This window comes from Schistocerca gregaria, chromosome X, assembly GCF_023897955.1.
Source record: "Schistocerca gregaria isolate iqSchGreg1 chromosome X, iqSchGreg1.2, whole genome shotgun sequence".
Lineage (NCBI taxonomy): Eukaryota > Metazoa > Arthropoda > Insecta > Orthoptera > Acrididae > Schistocerca > Schistocerca gregaria.
In genome coordinates this window covers 218,250,154-218,267,637 of record NC_064931.1, presented here as the reverse complement: position 1 = coordinate 218,267,637, position 17,484 = coordinate 218,250,154, and the positions used below count along the sequence as shown (strand labels likewise).

General features: G+C 39.1%; 1 protein-coding gene across 5 annotated transcripts in view; it reads right to left on the bottom strand.

Annotated features, from left to right (window-relative positions):
* LOC126297483 (Hermansky-Pudlak syndrome 3 protein homolog) overlaps positions 1-17,484 on the bottom strand; it is a 163,594-nt gene that overhangs the window by 46,803 nt on the left and 99,307 nt on the right. For all 5 annotated transcript variants that reach the window (XM_049988359.1, XM_049988361.1, XM_049988362.1 and 2 more), the window contains one exon: positions 6,579-6,802. In XM_049988359.1, coding sequence (XP_049844316.1) covers positions 6,579-6,802 — 224 coding nt within the window. The remainder of the gene's footprint in view (positions 1-6,578; positions 6,803-17,484) is intronic.

Here is a 17,484-nt window from a genome sequence, read left to right as displayed (position 1 = left end):
CTTGTTTAGCTTTTGGACAATACTGGCCACCAGTCAGCAGTAGCAGCAGGTGTGTGTGTGTGTGTGTGTGTGTGTGTGTGTGTGTGTGTGTGTGTGTGAGTGAGAGAGAGAGAGAGAGAGAGAGAGAGAGAGAGAGAGAGAGAGAGAGAGAGAGAGAGAGAGAGATGGAGACTTGTATGAGTGAAAGAGAGACTTGTACCATGGATATGTTAAAATCTGGAATTACACACTGATACGCTAAAACATTATGACCACTGCCCTCCGTTGTATGCCACTTGGTGGCTTTGCAGGCACAGATGAGGGATCATGCTAGCAAAGATGTGTGTTGCAAATGGGGAAATCCGTTGAGATGACAAAGGGCAGATTATTATTACACGGATTCTGTGAATGAGTATCTCAAAAATGACAAAGCTGGTTGGATACTCACATGCTACTGTTGTGAGCATCTATGGAAAGAGGCAGAAGGACAGTGAAACTACCATTAGGCGCTAAATGGTTGGATGCCCACAAATCTTCACAGATTGTTGGGTTCGGTGGCTTGTCGGCTTTGTAAAGTAGGATAGAAGGTACTCTGTGGCATCTCTGCCAAAAAAGCACAATGCTGATGCATGCAGAAGTATTCTGGAGCACACTGTTCATCGTACATTGTTGAGCATGGAGCTCCTCAGCAGACCATCCCTACATATTCACATGTTGACCAAACAACACAGCCAATTATCTGATATTGCAGTGGGCATAGGGCCATCGGGATTTGATTGTCGATCAATGGAAATGTGTCGGCTCTTTGGCTGAACCAAATTTTTGTTACATGAAGTCAGTGGTTGTCTCCACAAACACTGTCATCGAGGTGAACAGTGGGTCAAAATGTGGAGCGCGCCACGGATGCAGAATGGTGAAAGCAGTGTTATGCTATGGGAGACATTCTCCTGCACTTGCATGGGACCTTGGTAGTAATCAATGACACACTGACAGCTGCGAACTACATGCATCCCTTCATGCTTGATGTCTTCCCCAACAGCATTGTCATCTTTTAACACTATAATTGTCTGTGTCTCAGAGCCATAACTGTGCTAAAGTGGTTTGAGGAGTATTATAGTGAACTTATATTGATGTCTCAATCGGCAAATTTGCCTGATGTAAATCCTATGGAACCCATCTGGCCCACTACTAGGCACCATCACCGTGTACACAAATAGGCGGCCTGTTATTTACAAGATTACATAGCCTTTGTGTAGATATTTAATGTCACACACCTGAACAAACCTACCAACAAAATGTTGGATCCCTGATATGCAGAATCAGTGATGTATTTCATTCCAAAGATGGACAAATAAGGTATTAAACATGTTGTCACAATGTTTTGGCTTATCAGTAAATATACTCATAATTTTTAATAAACTTTTTAGACTCATACTCGAGAATTGTTTAAACCTTTTGGCTGCTACAGATGTACTTGCTGCTGGACACATTGACTGCTGTGCCACTATTGGTAATCCGGCTACCTGCTCGCTACGTGGTTGCAGTTGGGCTAATACGTTTAGCCAAGTTAGCTGCATGGCCTGTTTCGCCCTTTGCTGAATATTATCTGGAGTGCATAGTGGTGATTCTGTTTGCCATTTAGTATCTGGGCAATGCTGATACAACATAAATACTGTGAGGGCCTAAGTTATTTTGACACTGAAAATTTCTGATTCTGAGTTACTACTGATAAATTACAGTACAAACTCACAGAGTCAGTACAGCTGTTTTGCCCAATAATTATATTTTTCCAGTAGTTTTCAACACAATTTTAGTAGCCTACGAGGAAAATGATAAGTATCTTTAGTTTCACCTGAATAGTCTCCTAAGCTACTTTTTCTTAATGCCTGCACTTCTCGATGTATTCCTTACTGCACCAACTCAAGAAAATTAAACAACCCATAGCTTACTTGAAAGTGTTAGTGTATATCAAATTTCATATCACACTCCTTATATGTGAAAGGGAATGCCAATCATCTATCATATTTCTTTAATACATTAACAGTTACTGTGTAAACAGTTAGAGCTAAGCTCACCAGAGAAAACATTAGTCACCCCTCGAGAAATCATTTTAAGCATAATTTAACACTGTGTAATTCCACTCCTGGACTTAATAACCACCTGGATTCAGTTAGGAAGCGAGTCTAGAAGGTTGCGCATATATACTGTACCCAGGTTAAGCCACTCACTGAGGATTTGATCGCGCAATGCCATCAAATTGCGTGGATACTGATGTCAGTATTTTACCTGCTGTTCTAACATGCCCCACAGATTTTCTATGGGGTTCCAGTCAGGTGATTCTGTTGGCAAATTGAGATGTAATAGGGTGAGGGAGTGCTCGGAAAACCAGTCACATATTCTTCCAGCTTGATGACGTCTGCTGTTGTTGTCTTAAAAAATAGGGATATCAATAGCAAACTCATCATATTGACTGAAAGGCAACAGCTAATCATTCATAATGTTTAAATAAACTAGTTGGTTCATGTTACTCATCACCTCAGCAAACAGGCCCAATTAATGATAAGAAAAACATCTGAATATAGGCAAAACATGATTCGCCACACCAAATTATGTTCCACAAGTCAGCTACTGTCCATGTTTTTGTTTTCTAGCCCACTGAAGATGCATAGCTTTATCAACCTGTGTGAGCGATGGCCTCTTGCAAGGTGACCAACTCCAAATGTTCACTGCATACAGTTCCCATCGCATGTTCTTTCACTAACAAGTGGGGATGGACCATCATTCATTGCCTGCAGCAATTCCTATTAGGTTTGGAAGCAGTTTTGATTCACAGCCTGTGAAACATGTCACTATTTTGATAATGTGTTTTGCATTACCCCACGGCTTGTAGATATGTTGAACAGTCCACCACAAAACACCAACAAATCCAGCAACTTCACACACCAAATGGCCATGGGCACAACCAAACATGATTGCCCCTTTTTGCCACTCTGTGGGCTCCTTACATTTACCCATGTTTACCTACAATGTCCACTTTAAACATACAATGCGTGTGAGTAAAGTAATGAGACTGACAACAACGCAAGCAATCTGGCAATGCTGTGTTGTTCTACTTGTGCAGACTGGGGGTATTCATTCCTTCCGGATGCTCAGTCCAAGTTTTGGCTTGGTGCAGCCATCACGTGATTTTTGAGAGCACCATCTGTGAAGTTGTTTTTTGTTGTTTGTTATGAAAATGGTAGATGGCAGAACTGAGAGCAATGTTAGGCCATCAAATTTTATGTTAAGCTTAGGAATCTACAAGCTATGGGGAACATTCTTCATTAAGAGAACAAGCTTTTTGTAGCCACAAATCATTTTTGGAGAACCGAGAACACCTTTAAGATGAACCTTCCAATTAAAAAACCAATGAAAATGTGTGCAAGCTCTTGTATCATTAGACTGAATTTGTCAACCAAACTGTTTTACGAAGATGTCACTGAAAGACTCTGGAAAAAGGTGAATTGAGTGAGACTGGACACTGCAGACAAGTGGATGCTGTAACATGGCAATGCCCCATGTAACACGGCCACTTTCATCTTGGAATTTTTGACTTCCAAAGGCATCCTTGTTGCTCCACAGCCCCCTATTTACCTGATCTGAGTCCTTGTGACTTCTTTATTTTCCCAAAATTGAGGAATGTCTTAGGAAGACATCATTTTGGGACTCTGGAGAACATTTGAAGGAATGTGACCCACATGTTAAAGGCCCTAATAGTTGAAGTCCTTCAGCACTGCTACCAAGACTCAGAATGACAACTCCAAAGTGTATAGCTGCCAAAGGGAACTACTTTGAAGGACACAATATTGTTGTTTGAAATAAATAAATAAAAGCTTTGGTAGAGAAAAACTCAGTCTCGTTACTTTTCTCACACACCTTGTAAATGTCTCACCGATCACTACGTCTTTATTCTCACATAGAGGCACTGCAAGCATGGTAGAACATGTGACTCAATCACTCCGCTGTCTGTAAAAGCTTATCTATGTGTGTGCCTGTGGTGACTAATATTTTATGTGGTGGGCTTATTTTGTTCCTCTTCGTTGAACCCATTTAGTAATTTCATGTACAATATATCACTTAGACTGTAACAAAGCCAAATGCGTAGCCATAAATGGACAGATTGTCAACCTGCAATAAGTACGTTGCGTAAACAGTGTAAGTGTGGCACAGATTTTGCATGATATGTACTAGCGAATCAAAGTTATGCTTTATTTTTGAATCTATTATTGTGGACTGGAAACGGTTGACTGTGTGCAACGGTGTTTCTTTAGTGCAGCAATGTCTAATGTTTTGTACATAAATTATGAAATAAACACTACAGCATTTGAAATGTTCAATCATTACAGTTCATCTGAGCCAGGTCCCTAGGCAATCTTTAAAACAAAATAATGAATGTTTCTGAATACCTTTCATTGCTGTCCAAATAACAGTTGCACATTGGAAATAGACAATTATGTACAATTTTGTTTCATTGACATTATATACACTCATTTTATAATTGCAGTGCTTCACATAAACAGGTGTAAAACCATCTGAAGTTTGTGAAATCTGTGTGTCTGTCATATCAATAATGCAACTGGGCAGTAGTTTCAAAGTCAGGAATCTAAATGATCAAATACTTTTACACCTGTATAAAATTTGCATCCTCTATTTTGATCCAGCCTTTGACAGGCACTTTCAAAATTACAAATATATACTACCTGGCAAAAAATTGAAGCACCCCCATGATATGGCCAGATCTCAAAGTAAGTTCATACACATACATACCATCGGTGGCTACGTAAATGATTAAGAGTTGCAATTCTGTGTGACAAGTAGAATGGCCATCATGCTGTATTAGTGTTGTTCGTGGTTAATGTTGGTACCAGGCATGGTAAAGTATATAAGGAGTGTGAACAGTTCCAGATGTTCAGTGATCACTGTGAAGGGCATGGAGATGCCACGTACTCACATGAGGCAGTGTTATCAGCACCTGACAGAGTTCGAAAGGGGCCTCGTTGTGAGTCTCCCTTTGGCCAGTTCATCGAATCATACAATATCCAGATGTGTGGGGTATTTGAATGTGACGGTGGTCTAATGTTGAACTGAATGGGAACGTGAGTATAGGGCACAGTCATTGTCAAGGTTATGGTTGACTACATCTGGCCACTGTATATGCACCAAGAACATTGTAACCCCATCACATCTAAACCCGCGATTAGAGAACACACAATGGGCTTCCTGCAACATTCTGTGTCATCCTGCACCATTGGTTGGAGTCTAGCAGCACATGGACAAGGGAATCATCACTGCATGTGCAGGATGCCATTAACACCACAACACAAACGACTGCATCTGTTGTGGTGCAGTAACCAGGTAGCATGGTTGGCTGATTACTGGCATCACATTGTGTTCAGGTTGCACTACACTGTGTAACCATTGTCAGCAAGTATGGCAGCAACCGGTGAAGAGGTCCCATTCTTCCAATGTTTTGGAGAGGCACAGCAGTGTTACTCCGTGTCATGGTGTGGAGCCATAGGGTATGACTTTAGTTCACAGCTGGTGGTGACTGAGGGAACACTGGCAGCACAATGGTATATCTAAGACATTCTGCATCCTCATTTGTAACCTCCAATGCAACAGTACCATGGTGCCATTTTTCAAGAGGACAATGCATGTCCACACATGATCTTTGTCTCTATGAACTGTCTGTATGACGTTGAGGTACTCCCACGGCCAGATAGATCCCCATATTTGTACCTGACAGAGCTTGTGGGGGGGGGGGGGGGGGGATAGTTCAAACATTAATTGTGTGCCAGTGACCATATCCAGGATATCAGGGACCAGTTTCAACAGTTGTGGGCTACACATGGTATGTGTCTCTACGAACTGTCTGCATGACGTTGAGGTACTCCCATGGCCAGATAGATCCCCATATCTATCCCTGACAGAACTTGTGTGGGAGTAGCTCAAATATTAATTCTGTGCCAGCGACCATATCCAGGATGTCAGGGACCAGTTACAACAGTTGTGGGCTAGCATGCATCAGGTTTTTAGCTGCATACCACAGACAACTGGTGACTACACCTAGTTTACCCACATGCTGGCCACAGAAGCACTATTATAATAAAGAGTTAGGAAATACAAAGATAAAATACAAATATACAAGGAAAGTACACATGACAAGCTAACTTACTAATTTTTTCTTCCTTAAAGGGAGGTGCCATGTATGCAACAACCTGCAAGCATTGGAATCTGGTAATGCCTTTCTGGTTGCCCACATGAGTTACTTTTGATAGGAGGAAACCATTACCATCAGTGCTCTACGAAAGATGCTAGGGATCATTAGAGCTTTCTGCAGAAGGAAGTGGCACACTAGCGGAGTCAGAAATAGCTACCTTTCCTTGTAGTGAGGGTGCTGTTTCCAATTAACATGCAAGTGGACACAAACACAAATTAAATTAGTAAATATAATAAAAGATTGCATTTTGGAAGGATTTAACTTTACTTGTATACACACACACACACACACACACACACACACACACACACACACAAAGATTTGGCTTAATTTAAACTACCTGACAGATAGCTGTTTTTTCATGACATTCAGAACCCTGTCAGTAGCATACTCTCTCAACAGAGCAGAATGAAGGACAAGTGTAGAAACTTCAGATGGACTATACTTCTCAAACAGATCCAGTAAAGTATTTGTAAAATCTTGGATGGATGGATTAAATGAGCTGTCTGAATTATGATGCATGAATAATAAACTGGTCTTCAAATACTTCATCAATGCTTTCAGCTGGAAAAAAAAAGAAAAGATGACTGTTACAAAATACGATAATTGAAATTTTACACATAAACAATGTCTATGTATCATACATGTCCACACTTTATACAACATTCATTTATTTATGATCTGCAGTAATCTGTCATATAACTATCCTTTTTGTGGGAAGTTTGGGAGAAGGCCAGATTGGGGGGTGGGGTGGGGGGGGGGGGGGGAGGATTGTAATGTCCCATCAATTGAATCTTTTGAGCATTTTTTCACAAAGCCATAAACTATCATAGAAAGCAGCATTATGGAATAGTCCTTTAGTGACTGAAACCTTCCATAAAAATGATTATAAGTGCCAGGATGATGATGATGATTATTATTACTATTGTTATTATTATTATAAATGACTATAGGAAACTGCAGGTCTATTGTTATTAGACTTTTGCCAACAAGACATGCTGAATTACTTCATACTGCATCAATTACAAATTAATATTCAATAGCTGTTTGGCCCCTGTATTTCAGCAAATATTTAGCAGTTATTATTAGTCAGTTAAGTTCACCTCTGCCAAAGATGTGTGTTTTGCTCACTTATATTGAAGTAATTCTGCATGTGGCTCAATAGCATAAAATGTCCACAGGAAGAATCTAAACACAAAATTATCATTTTTATTAATAGATGGAAAAGGTTAATAAACTTGAAAATTATCAAAAGTTCAGCAGTTTGACACTCACAAACAACAAATGGAAGAGTGAAAAGTATCCAAATAATTATTGGAATGAACAGGAGATCTATAACTATGTGCCTGTCATTTATACAGAATGTTTATGAAAAATAGGAATTCATCGAAAAGAAAGAGCAATAGCACAATATATGGAGCTGTAAGAATTTGTCAAAAGCTTTGTAACAAAACCTAAGTTAAATTCTGATGTAATTAACTGAATAATTTTTGTCTTTAGGTGATATATTATTTAGAGTTCTTTAAAAGAATGAACTGTCAGCATTTTCTGCAAAATGTTTACATCTCCAATATGAGCTATTCCTTTGGTAAACATGAAGGTGAGGACACTCAGATGTATTTAACACTCACACTACTTGGTTTCTTGTGCCCTTCCCTTCCTGCCTAGGTACTTGTGAATATACAACTATCTCAAGCATTTAACTCAAATAACTGTAATATTTTCCTGATATTTCTCCCATAGCTTCAGTCTTGCTTATTCTCTCTTTAGTCAATCATTCATCCTTGAGTAATTCAAGCATCATAACCCCCCCCCCCCCCTCCCTCCCTGGCCCTTCTGCCATCTGTACAAATTTTGTGTATTACTTATCTACTTGCACCCTGGTTAACAGCATAATATTACATTACACACCTGATTTATTCCAGCTCATTATTAGAATGTAAGAATTTGAATGTCAGTTGATGCATCCTCAATTTACTTCCATCTTTTGTTATATTTTGCGTGTATCTCTGACAGGGTCTTAAGTGGCTTTTCTCATAATCAAAATCACATGGATACAGATGTAGATGCTGGCAATCAAATAGTGCTTCCAAGGAAACATCATCATCATATTTTATGGAGAAAAAAGTACACTTGCAAGATATCAGCCTCAAAAATCAATTCCATGTAAAAATTTGGGCCATAATTCTGATAGAATGCAGTTATGACCTTCTGGATGTGCATCTTTAAACAAGCAGAAATGACAGTTGTCACTCATTCTGTCACACTGCAGCTGATATCTTGCAAGTGTGCTTCTCAATGCAACCCTCACTCATGCTCTCTCTCTCTCTCTCTCTCTCTCTCTCTGTGTGTGTGTGTGTGTGTGTGTGTGTGTGTGTGTGTGTGTGTGTGTGTATGTGGGTGGGGGGGTTGTCAAAATAGTAGTATGTAATGGATAATGTCTTCATAAAAGTACAAGTTAACAACCTATCCATGACATCTGATAAAGTTAATGAACACATTATATCCAAGAAATTAGACTTCTATATAATATGGGAACAAGTTGAAAAGTTCTCAGCCTGACATAGAGATGGCATTAATATCAACATTTTGGTTTTGTTTCCATGGTTCACACAGTGACTGTCAACATGATCTGGGAATGTGCTCTCTTTATACAGCTTCATAAATAAGTTGTTGTGTGTACAATTTTTTCAAATGTATAAACCAGAACATCACACTAACTAAATATTCATTCTTTTGGGCAGTGTATTACCTAAGGAAATACATCCAATGTTACTGAAGGTTTATTAGAATTCTGTTTCCAATAGGTGTAATTAAAAGATGACATCAAAGCAATCCAGAAGTGTGTCGCTAAATTTCATACTGGCAGGTTCTATAAACATGAGTGTGTTACAGAAATGCTCAATGAACTCAAATGGGAATCCCTGGTGGCTGGAAGAAATTCCTTCTATAAAACACTTTTGAGAAATTTTAGAGAACCAACATTTTCAACAGATTGCAGAACAATTCTGCTGCCACCAACATACATCTCCTGCACATACAATGAAGAAAAGATAAGAGAAATCAGCACTTGTGCAGCACCATGTGGTCAGTCATTTTTCCCACACACTGTGAGATGGACCAGAAAGGGAATGATACAAGGCATCCTCCATCATGCATCCTGTAATGGCTTGTGAAACATGTGTGTAGATGTAGATTATCATCAATTATGAGAAGGTGGGCTATGATCAACTGTGGTCAAACTTCCCTGGAAGATTATCCATGTGAAGGATACCCCAAAACTGCAATCATAGATGAAAATTCTGAAAAAATGCACAGTATGATAGTCAACTGTTGACGATTAAACATGTATGATGTCATATGAATATAAGAAGGAAGAGTATGGCACATTTTACTAGAAAAAAATAACTATGAGAAAGTTTGCTAAAAATTCATGCCACATGACCAAAAGTACCTGAGAGAATGAATTTCTCAGAATGGTTTGGACTGCTTTAAAAATAATGCAACTGTTTTTGTGTGACCACAGTCTTAACTGAAACACTTTTCTACAAACAAAGATTATTATATGTGATGCTTCATCGTTAAAAAAACTTGGCAGTCTGTGGCTCCAGCAGTCAGTATAGAGGACGTGACTGAAGAAAGGAGACCATCAGTCCTACCTATTTATTCACATTTGTTGATATGGAAAACCTGCACAGAGATACTTTCTAATCCAGTTGCATGGAACACTTGCAGGAAGAATTGCTACCAGATAGCCTGGGGTAATTGAAGCACACGCTTAGGTCGCTAACATTCACTATAGTAGCTTTCTACATAACATTTGACAGATTGCTGCAGTCCGGGCCAATGATATCTGTTTATAATTCAATCAAGGCTCTTCACAAATCTCAGATGACCTGATGCCAAAGCATTGTGAAAATACTTCAGTATGGTGCATCATAAATGAGCTCAGAAGACCAGCAACCATTTCCCCACCAGTCCAAAACATTTAGAGACTGAAACTAAAAAAGAGGGAGAGGGAGAGGGAGAGGGAGAGGGAGAGGGAGAGGGAGAGGGAGAGGGAGAGGGAGAGGGAGAGGGAGAGGAGAGAGAGAGAGAGAGAGAGAGAGAGAGAGAGAGAGAGAGAGAGAGAATCTAAGATTGTTAAGACTGTGGTTTTAATGGTTCAGTTATTCTACATAGTGTCCCCTCACTTGAGTACAATGCACGAAACATTCATAAAACCATTTGAAACTGTCAGAAAAGCCTTCCTCTGGGATGTTGTTTAACTCACACATCACATTTGCTTCAATTTGGTTATGTCATCAACAAGTTATCCCTTCATGAGAATTTTGCAATTTGTCATATTGTGGTAGGTTTGTATTGGTAACATCAAGTCTCATCACTCATCATGAGTTTTTCCACAACAGAAGTGTCCATGGTTTTCATTTCAATCACATCGTGGCTGGCGTCTGAGTGTCTCTGATTTTGTTCGTGAGCCAAGGTGTGTGGAGCAAACTTTGCACACTTTCATCTCTTCTGAAAACATTCTAGGCATTGTCTTGAACACTCGATTCAGAGTTGTCACTCCAGTGTGATATGTCACACCTGCATGTCCACTACTTAACACTGCCTGCTCACAACTGACTGGTCGAATGCACATCTGTTGTTAGTTCAAGCTGCCACTATGCTGATGTTGCTTGTACATCAGGAATGAAATCAGTCTCAGAACTTTTTGGACAGGCAGTGTACACAGTGTACATTCCACTGGCTCAGAATTCCTCTTATACAATGTGCCATCTATCATTCTGAATTCTTCTTTGACAGCTTCTTCCTTCTTTAATGCCTCCAATGGATTTGGCCAATGGGATTTGGCACCTTTGTGTTTGCATCCTTTTTTTATACTACTGTGATGTCGTATTCCTGAAGTTTCAGTGCCAATCTTGCCAAACATACTGATGGATCTTACAGTTTTGTCAACTTACATACAAATAATGGTCAGACAGAACAGTGTTTGCCATATAATAAGGATCAGAACTTGATGATTGCCTAAACAACAACTAGGCAATCTTTCTCAGTTTTAGAGTATTTACAGTACACTGGAGGCATCAGCAATCACTCTTTCAGTGCCTTCCTGAATTTGCATGGGTCCCATAATCACTATTGTCATTGTGTAGTTCCATTTCAGCAATATTGTCAAAAAGAGAGGAGCCATGAAGATGGCATCTGCCCCCTCCTTAAGGATGCAGACAGATCTTTCTTGCTCCTTATTCCAAGAAAATCTGGTGTCATCCTAAATCTGTGTTTGTACTGGCCATGCCTTGCAAATAAATCCTTTATGAAGTCTATGTAGTAGTAGCACACTACAAGGAAGCCTCTCACATCACAAATGTCCTAGGGAATTGGGTATCAGTTATGACTCTTACTTTATCTAGATAGGAACAGAATCGGTTTCCTTTAACTAGGCATGTAAACATTTTTATTTTTGTTGGATGACAGTGAGGCACTTTCTGTGAGTCAGGCAATGACCTCTGTTGTGGACACACTTCAGCATAGTTGTTAAGTATTTTAGATGTTCTTCAAATGTTTTATTGAAAACAATATCACTATTATCTAAGTTACAAAGCCTTGTCCCTAAGATGTTGAAGCAGGTGGTCCAACAGGAGTTCAAAAATGGCTGGAGTGATGCACAGACTTTTTTCATTTTATTAAAACTTTAAAATTTAATTGAGCATTCTGACTGCTGATTAGAATTCATCTTGCCTTCAGTTAGACAATCACCCAGAGAAACCATAACTGTCTGAAATTGATGCTATTCTCACAACACAGGTTCCTGTTGATTGAATGTACTTTCCATTTGTAACTTTGATTACAATGGCATTTGAATCTCACAATGTAATTCTTTCTTCAGCTGGCAACAGAAGCATTCAATATGACAGAAAATGATGCCTTAAGAGTCAACTACTGCCAGGCCAGTAGGTTGTTGATGAGGACACCAAAGTGATTTGGCAACATCATTGCAACCGTTGTAATGTGGATTTTTATCCGGGGTGGTCTTGTTCAGTTTTCCTGACTTCAGCATCTGGTTGAGTAATTAGAATCATTGTGTGGGGACAGGGAATGACTGCTGTGGGTTGCAGAATGGCCTTGTTCAGGATATGGTGATGAGCTTCATTCCACAGATCAGCTGTAGTCATCTGCGGTTGCCTAGTGTGCATTGATTTGCCCTGTTCTTTGATATTTTATGGTGTAATAGTCATCAACCACTCTTCTTCTTTCTTTACAGGGGTTGTACAATGGATACATGTACATGGTGATCAAACCAGTAAGTGATCCAATGGTATTTGTGTTGTCAATAACCTCATATGTTGTATGATAGTCATGGTCTTAGTCCATGTTTCTGACTCCATTCCTCTATGTTGGTTTGCCTTGTTGAGATTGGTGTCAATGATCAAGAAAACTCTTCTCAAATTAGCTATGCAACTTACACATGGCTGGATTCACTGCAACTATGCATGTTTGATGTCAAGACATTATCCCCTCATATTTCTTCTCCTACTATTTGACACTTTAGTGATGTGATGTCCTGACGGCCTTGCCAGCTGTACAACATGCATGATTCTGTTGAACATGTTGTACTCTAGAATAGTATCTCAGCTTAGCAACATCCTCAGCAAATCACAGTTTGAATTTCAGAAGGGTCTCTACTGAGAATGTCATTTACATGTTCACTCACCAATTTTACAAGCATTAAATAATTAAATAATGCTGACTGGTATTTTCAGCAACCTAAGGCATCTGAATGTATGAATTATGGTATTCTTCTAGCTAAAATGAAGTTTTATGGGATTGATGGTACAGCCAACCAATGGATAATGTCATATCTAACCAAAAGATTGCAGAAATAATTCTGACTGTGGGAGAAATCATGTATTTGGTTCCCCAAGGCTATATCTTAGGTCCACTGTTATTCCTCATAGGCATAAATGATCTTCTGTCTAATGTTCAACAACAGAGTTAGTTCTCTTTGCGGATGACACTAGTATTGTAATCAATCCAAGCATACATACAGAATGAGAAGAAATGGTAAACAAAGTTCTTAAAAGTCTCATTGGTTTCCTGTGAATGGCCTCACTCTCAATTTTAAAAATACACAACATGTTCAGTTCTGCACATCTAACAACACTACATCAATGATAAGTGTAACACATAGTGAGGAAACGATAAATAGTGTGTAAACTTAAAAAATCTCATATGTCCATATTGATGAGAATTTAAACTGGAAAAAGTACATTTGGGTACTCCTAAAACAACTTAGTTCAGCCATATTTGCTCTTGGAATCATTACAAGTCTTGCAGAGAGAGAAATCAATAAGTTGATGCATTTTGCATATTTTGATTCAATAATGTCATATAGAGAATGTTGTGGGATAACTCCATCTTTAAGAAAGAAAGTCTACAATGCACTTAAATGTGCTGTAAGAATAATATGTGATGCTCATCTATGATCACCTTGCAGACATTGTGAATTCTGACTACTGCTTCACAGTATATTTATTCCCCCATGGAGTCTGTTGCAAATAATCTACTACAGTTCAAAAAGTATAATGATGTACATAATTATAAAACTAGGAGGAAAAATTACACACATTACTCCACATTAAGGTTGTCTTTGGCACAAAAAGGGGTGCACAATTCTGCAACTAAAATTTTTGATTGCTTATCCAGTAATATAAAATCTCTGTCAGACAGCAAAGTAAAATTTGAAAGCAAACTGAGAAAGTTTCTCCTTAATAACTCCTTATGTTCTATAGAAGTATTTCTGTTATTGTATTGTGTCAATGACGGTGGGTAGGAATTATTAACTCACATCTCTATATCTAGAAATGTTCAGCATGTAACCAAATGTACCAATTAATTTGTGATGTGAATAATGACACAGTCCACATCCTAAAGATTTGTTGTGTAAAATGATCCATGGAACATGAAAATAACTGACTAACTTTCAATATACCCTTTTAAAGTGCATTGCCTCAATGTGCTAGCGCCACTTAGTTAAGTGATGACATCCTTCAAAAAAAGCAATTAGTACGATACCTTCTGCCACACCGTTCATTACGTGTGACATTTCATCAGCTTCCATCACATTCAGGTTCACTGTGTGACACAGCTCCAAAACATATATGTTCTATTCTTCCATTGCAACAAAGGATTTGCAGACCAGCTGCTAGTTGGCACCAAGTGTTTTCTTGATTTCTGCCTGTAATTTTTCCCATCTCATGAGCTGTTCCCTGTTGTTATCAACCCACAGTTGGGCTGCACTGTCCAAGAAAAAGTAGGTGTTGGCAAGACACATCATGTCATACACCTGTTGTATTTGGTGACATGATAGAAATTCTTTAACTATTTAATCAAACCCTGACCAGTGTCTCCCGAAAACACTTATGGATACTTGACATGCATCTGAATCACTGATGCTTTCATATCCATTGATGCCTTTACAATACAGCTCGCAGGGGGATATAATGTATCCGTTTGGGGTCCAGCTAGTAAAGGCGATGACTTTTGCACAGTCATATTCAAACCATGGCAATGTTGATGTCAGTGATGACCTGGCTGCTTTTGTAAACTATGTGATGTTGAATCCAGGAACAAGTAACACTTATGAGAGGAATATTGTCAAGAGATACTAAAACATCACACAGAAAACACAGCTATAGATCACACAGAAAAGTGTACATTCAGTTAACTGCCTGCCTAAGCAGTGTACAATATTCATAGATGAGTAAGTCCCAGAACCTTCCAGAAATTACAAATGCCAAATAATAAATAACCACAGATGGCAGGAACTGCACCAGTGACCTATACATCACCAGCCAACAACTATAAGCACTACACAAGGTGTACAGGAAAATACAGGCATATGGCAAAATAAACATGTTTTTGTAACAAATGTGTGCAATTTCTGTTTGATTGACATATCACACATTATTAAGATCTCTGGAGTATGTAACCAACTACATTAAAGAAAGGGGTGTACAGCACAACATACATATGAAAAATAGGCTTCCTCAGGACTGTGGTTATTTGTGACCAAACAGGTTTTCAAACACAAATGGGAGGCTTTTCTCCTGGCAAACAATTTCTATTTGCCATAGGAATATTCAAACATATACTGGAAGCTTTTCTCCTGAAAAATTAGTTTTATTCACTGTAGGTAGTCTTTAGTACAACTTAATTTTCTTATTGGACTGTAATTCAGTAAAATGAATTTCATATCAACTTGATAGTGCTGTTATAAATGTAACTCACTAACATAAATCTAAATGTAGTTCAAACTGTTCATACAAAAAGTATATAGGTTTGTTTATCTGATGTGGTGGTTTTCATTGGTTTCCCTAAATCAATCTGGGTTATCTGGAATGAGTTCTGCCATGGTGACTCTTTCTTTTTTCATAATCCATTATTATAATTAATGAAGTGAAGTAAATTCTTATTATGCATTAAACCAGGAAGATGAATTATGGCTAACACATTATAAACAGAAAGTCTCAAAAAAGTAAATAATCATTTTGATTTCAATTTAAATGTGGTGGGACATCAATGTGGGTTTTCATAACTGATGGAAGAGAGATGAAAACTTTAGTGGCAGAATGGTGAAGAAGACTTAGATGTTCCAGATCTCTACATAAATCATTTTTAGATCTAGGTTGAAATTTTCACCCTGCAGCAAAGTGTGCACTGATAAGAAACTCCTGGCAGATTGGAACTGTGTGCCGGATTGAGACTTGAACTCGGGACCTTTGCCTTTCATGAGCAAGTGCTCTACCAATTGAGTTATCCAAGCATGACTCACAACCCATCCTCACAACTTCACTTCCGCCAGTACTTCATCTCCTGCCTCCCAAACTTCACAGAAGTTCTCGTGTGACACTTGCAAGACTACCTACCACTCCCAGAAGAAAGGATATTGTGGAGACATGGATTAGCAACAGTCTGAGGGATGCTGCCAGAATGAAATTTTCACTCTGCACGGTGAGTGTGCTCTGATATGAAACTTACTGTCAGATTAAAACTGTATGCTGGAACTAGACTCGAACTTGGGCCCTTGTCTACAATAGGCAAAAGTCCTGAGTTCAAGTCTCAGTCCAGCACACAGTTTTAATCTGCCCGAAAGTTTCATATTGGAGCACACTCCACAGCAGAGTGAAAATTTCACTCTGGAAACAGCCCCCAAGCTGTAGCTAAACCATGTCTCTGCAATATCCTTTCTTCTAGGAGTGGTGGTGTTGCAAGTTTGAGAGGATAACTTCTGTGAAGTTTGAAAGGTAGGAGTCGAGGTGCTGGCAGAAGTGAAGATGTGAGGATGGGTCATGAGTCATGTTTGGGTAGCACAGTTGGTAAAGACTTGCCCATGGGAGGCAAAGGTCCTGAGTTCGAGTCTTTGTCTGACACACAGTTCTAATCTGAAGGGAAGTTTCATTTCTAGATCTTGTGTTATGATCCATGGTATGCACTATTAGACGTAAAAAGAAAATAGTTATTAGAGACAAAAACCACCAAAGAAAATAAATTGAGATGTGATGGTTAATATTTGTAGCTTATGGAACACGTTTCTGCAAGAATATCATGGATGACCTCCACCCACAATTCTAACTGCTCTCTTTTGAGTAAAAAAGACTTTTTTGGCTAAAGGTTGATAGCCCTAAAAATACACAAATAAAAAAAAATTTTGCGTCACCTCGGTTCCCAGAACTGAAGATAGACATTGACTGCAGATATTGTATCACAGACACAGTCCCTTTGACTGTTCAGAGATGTCACTAAACCCGCCCAAAAGTGTAAACAACCATGCATGAGCAGCACCTATTAGACAGAGGGGGTCCGACGACCGATCAGTTCCAGTCATTCCACCAGGAAGGAGGTACATGGTTCATGTTGTCTGTAGTTCAACCATGCCTAGATGGTCAATACCACAGTTCGATCATGTCCGCATTGTTACTTTGCGCCAGGAAGGGCTCTCAACAAGGGAATTGTCCAGGCGTCTAGGAGTGAACCAAAGGGGTGTTGTTCGGACATGGACGAGATACAGAGAGACAGGAACTGTTGATGACATGCCTCACTTAGGTCACCCAACGGCTACTACTGCAGTAGATGACCACTACCTACAGATTATGGCACAGAGGAACCCTGACAGCAACATCACTATGTTGAATAATCCTTTTCGTGCACCCACAGGACGTTGTTTTATGACTCAAACTGTGTGC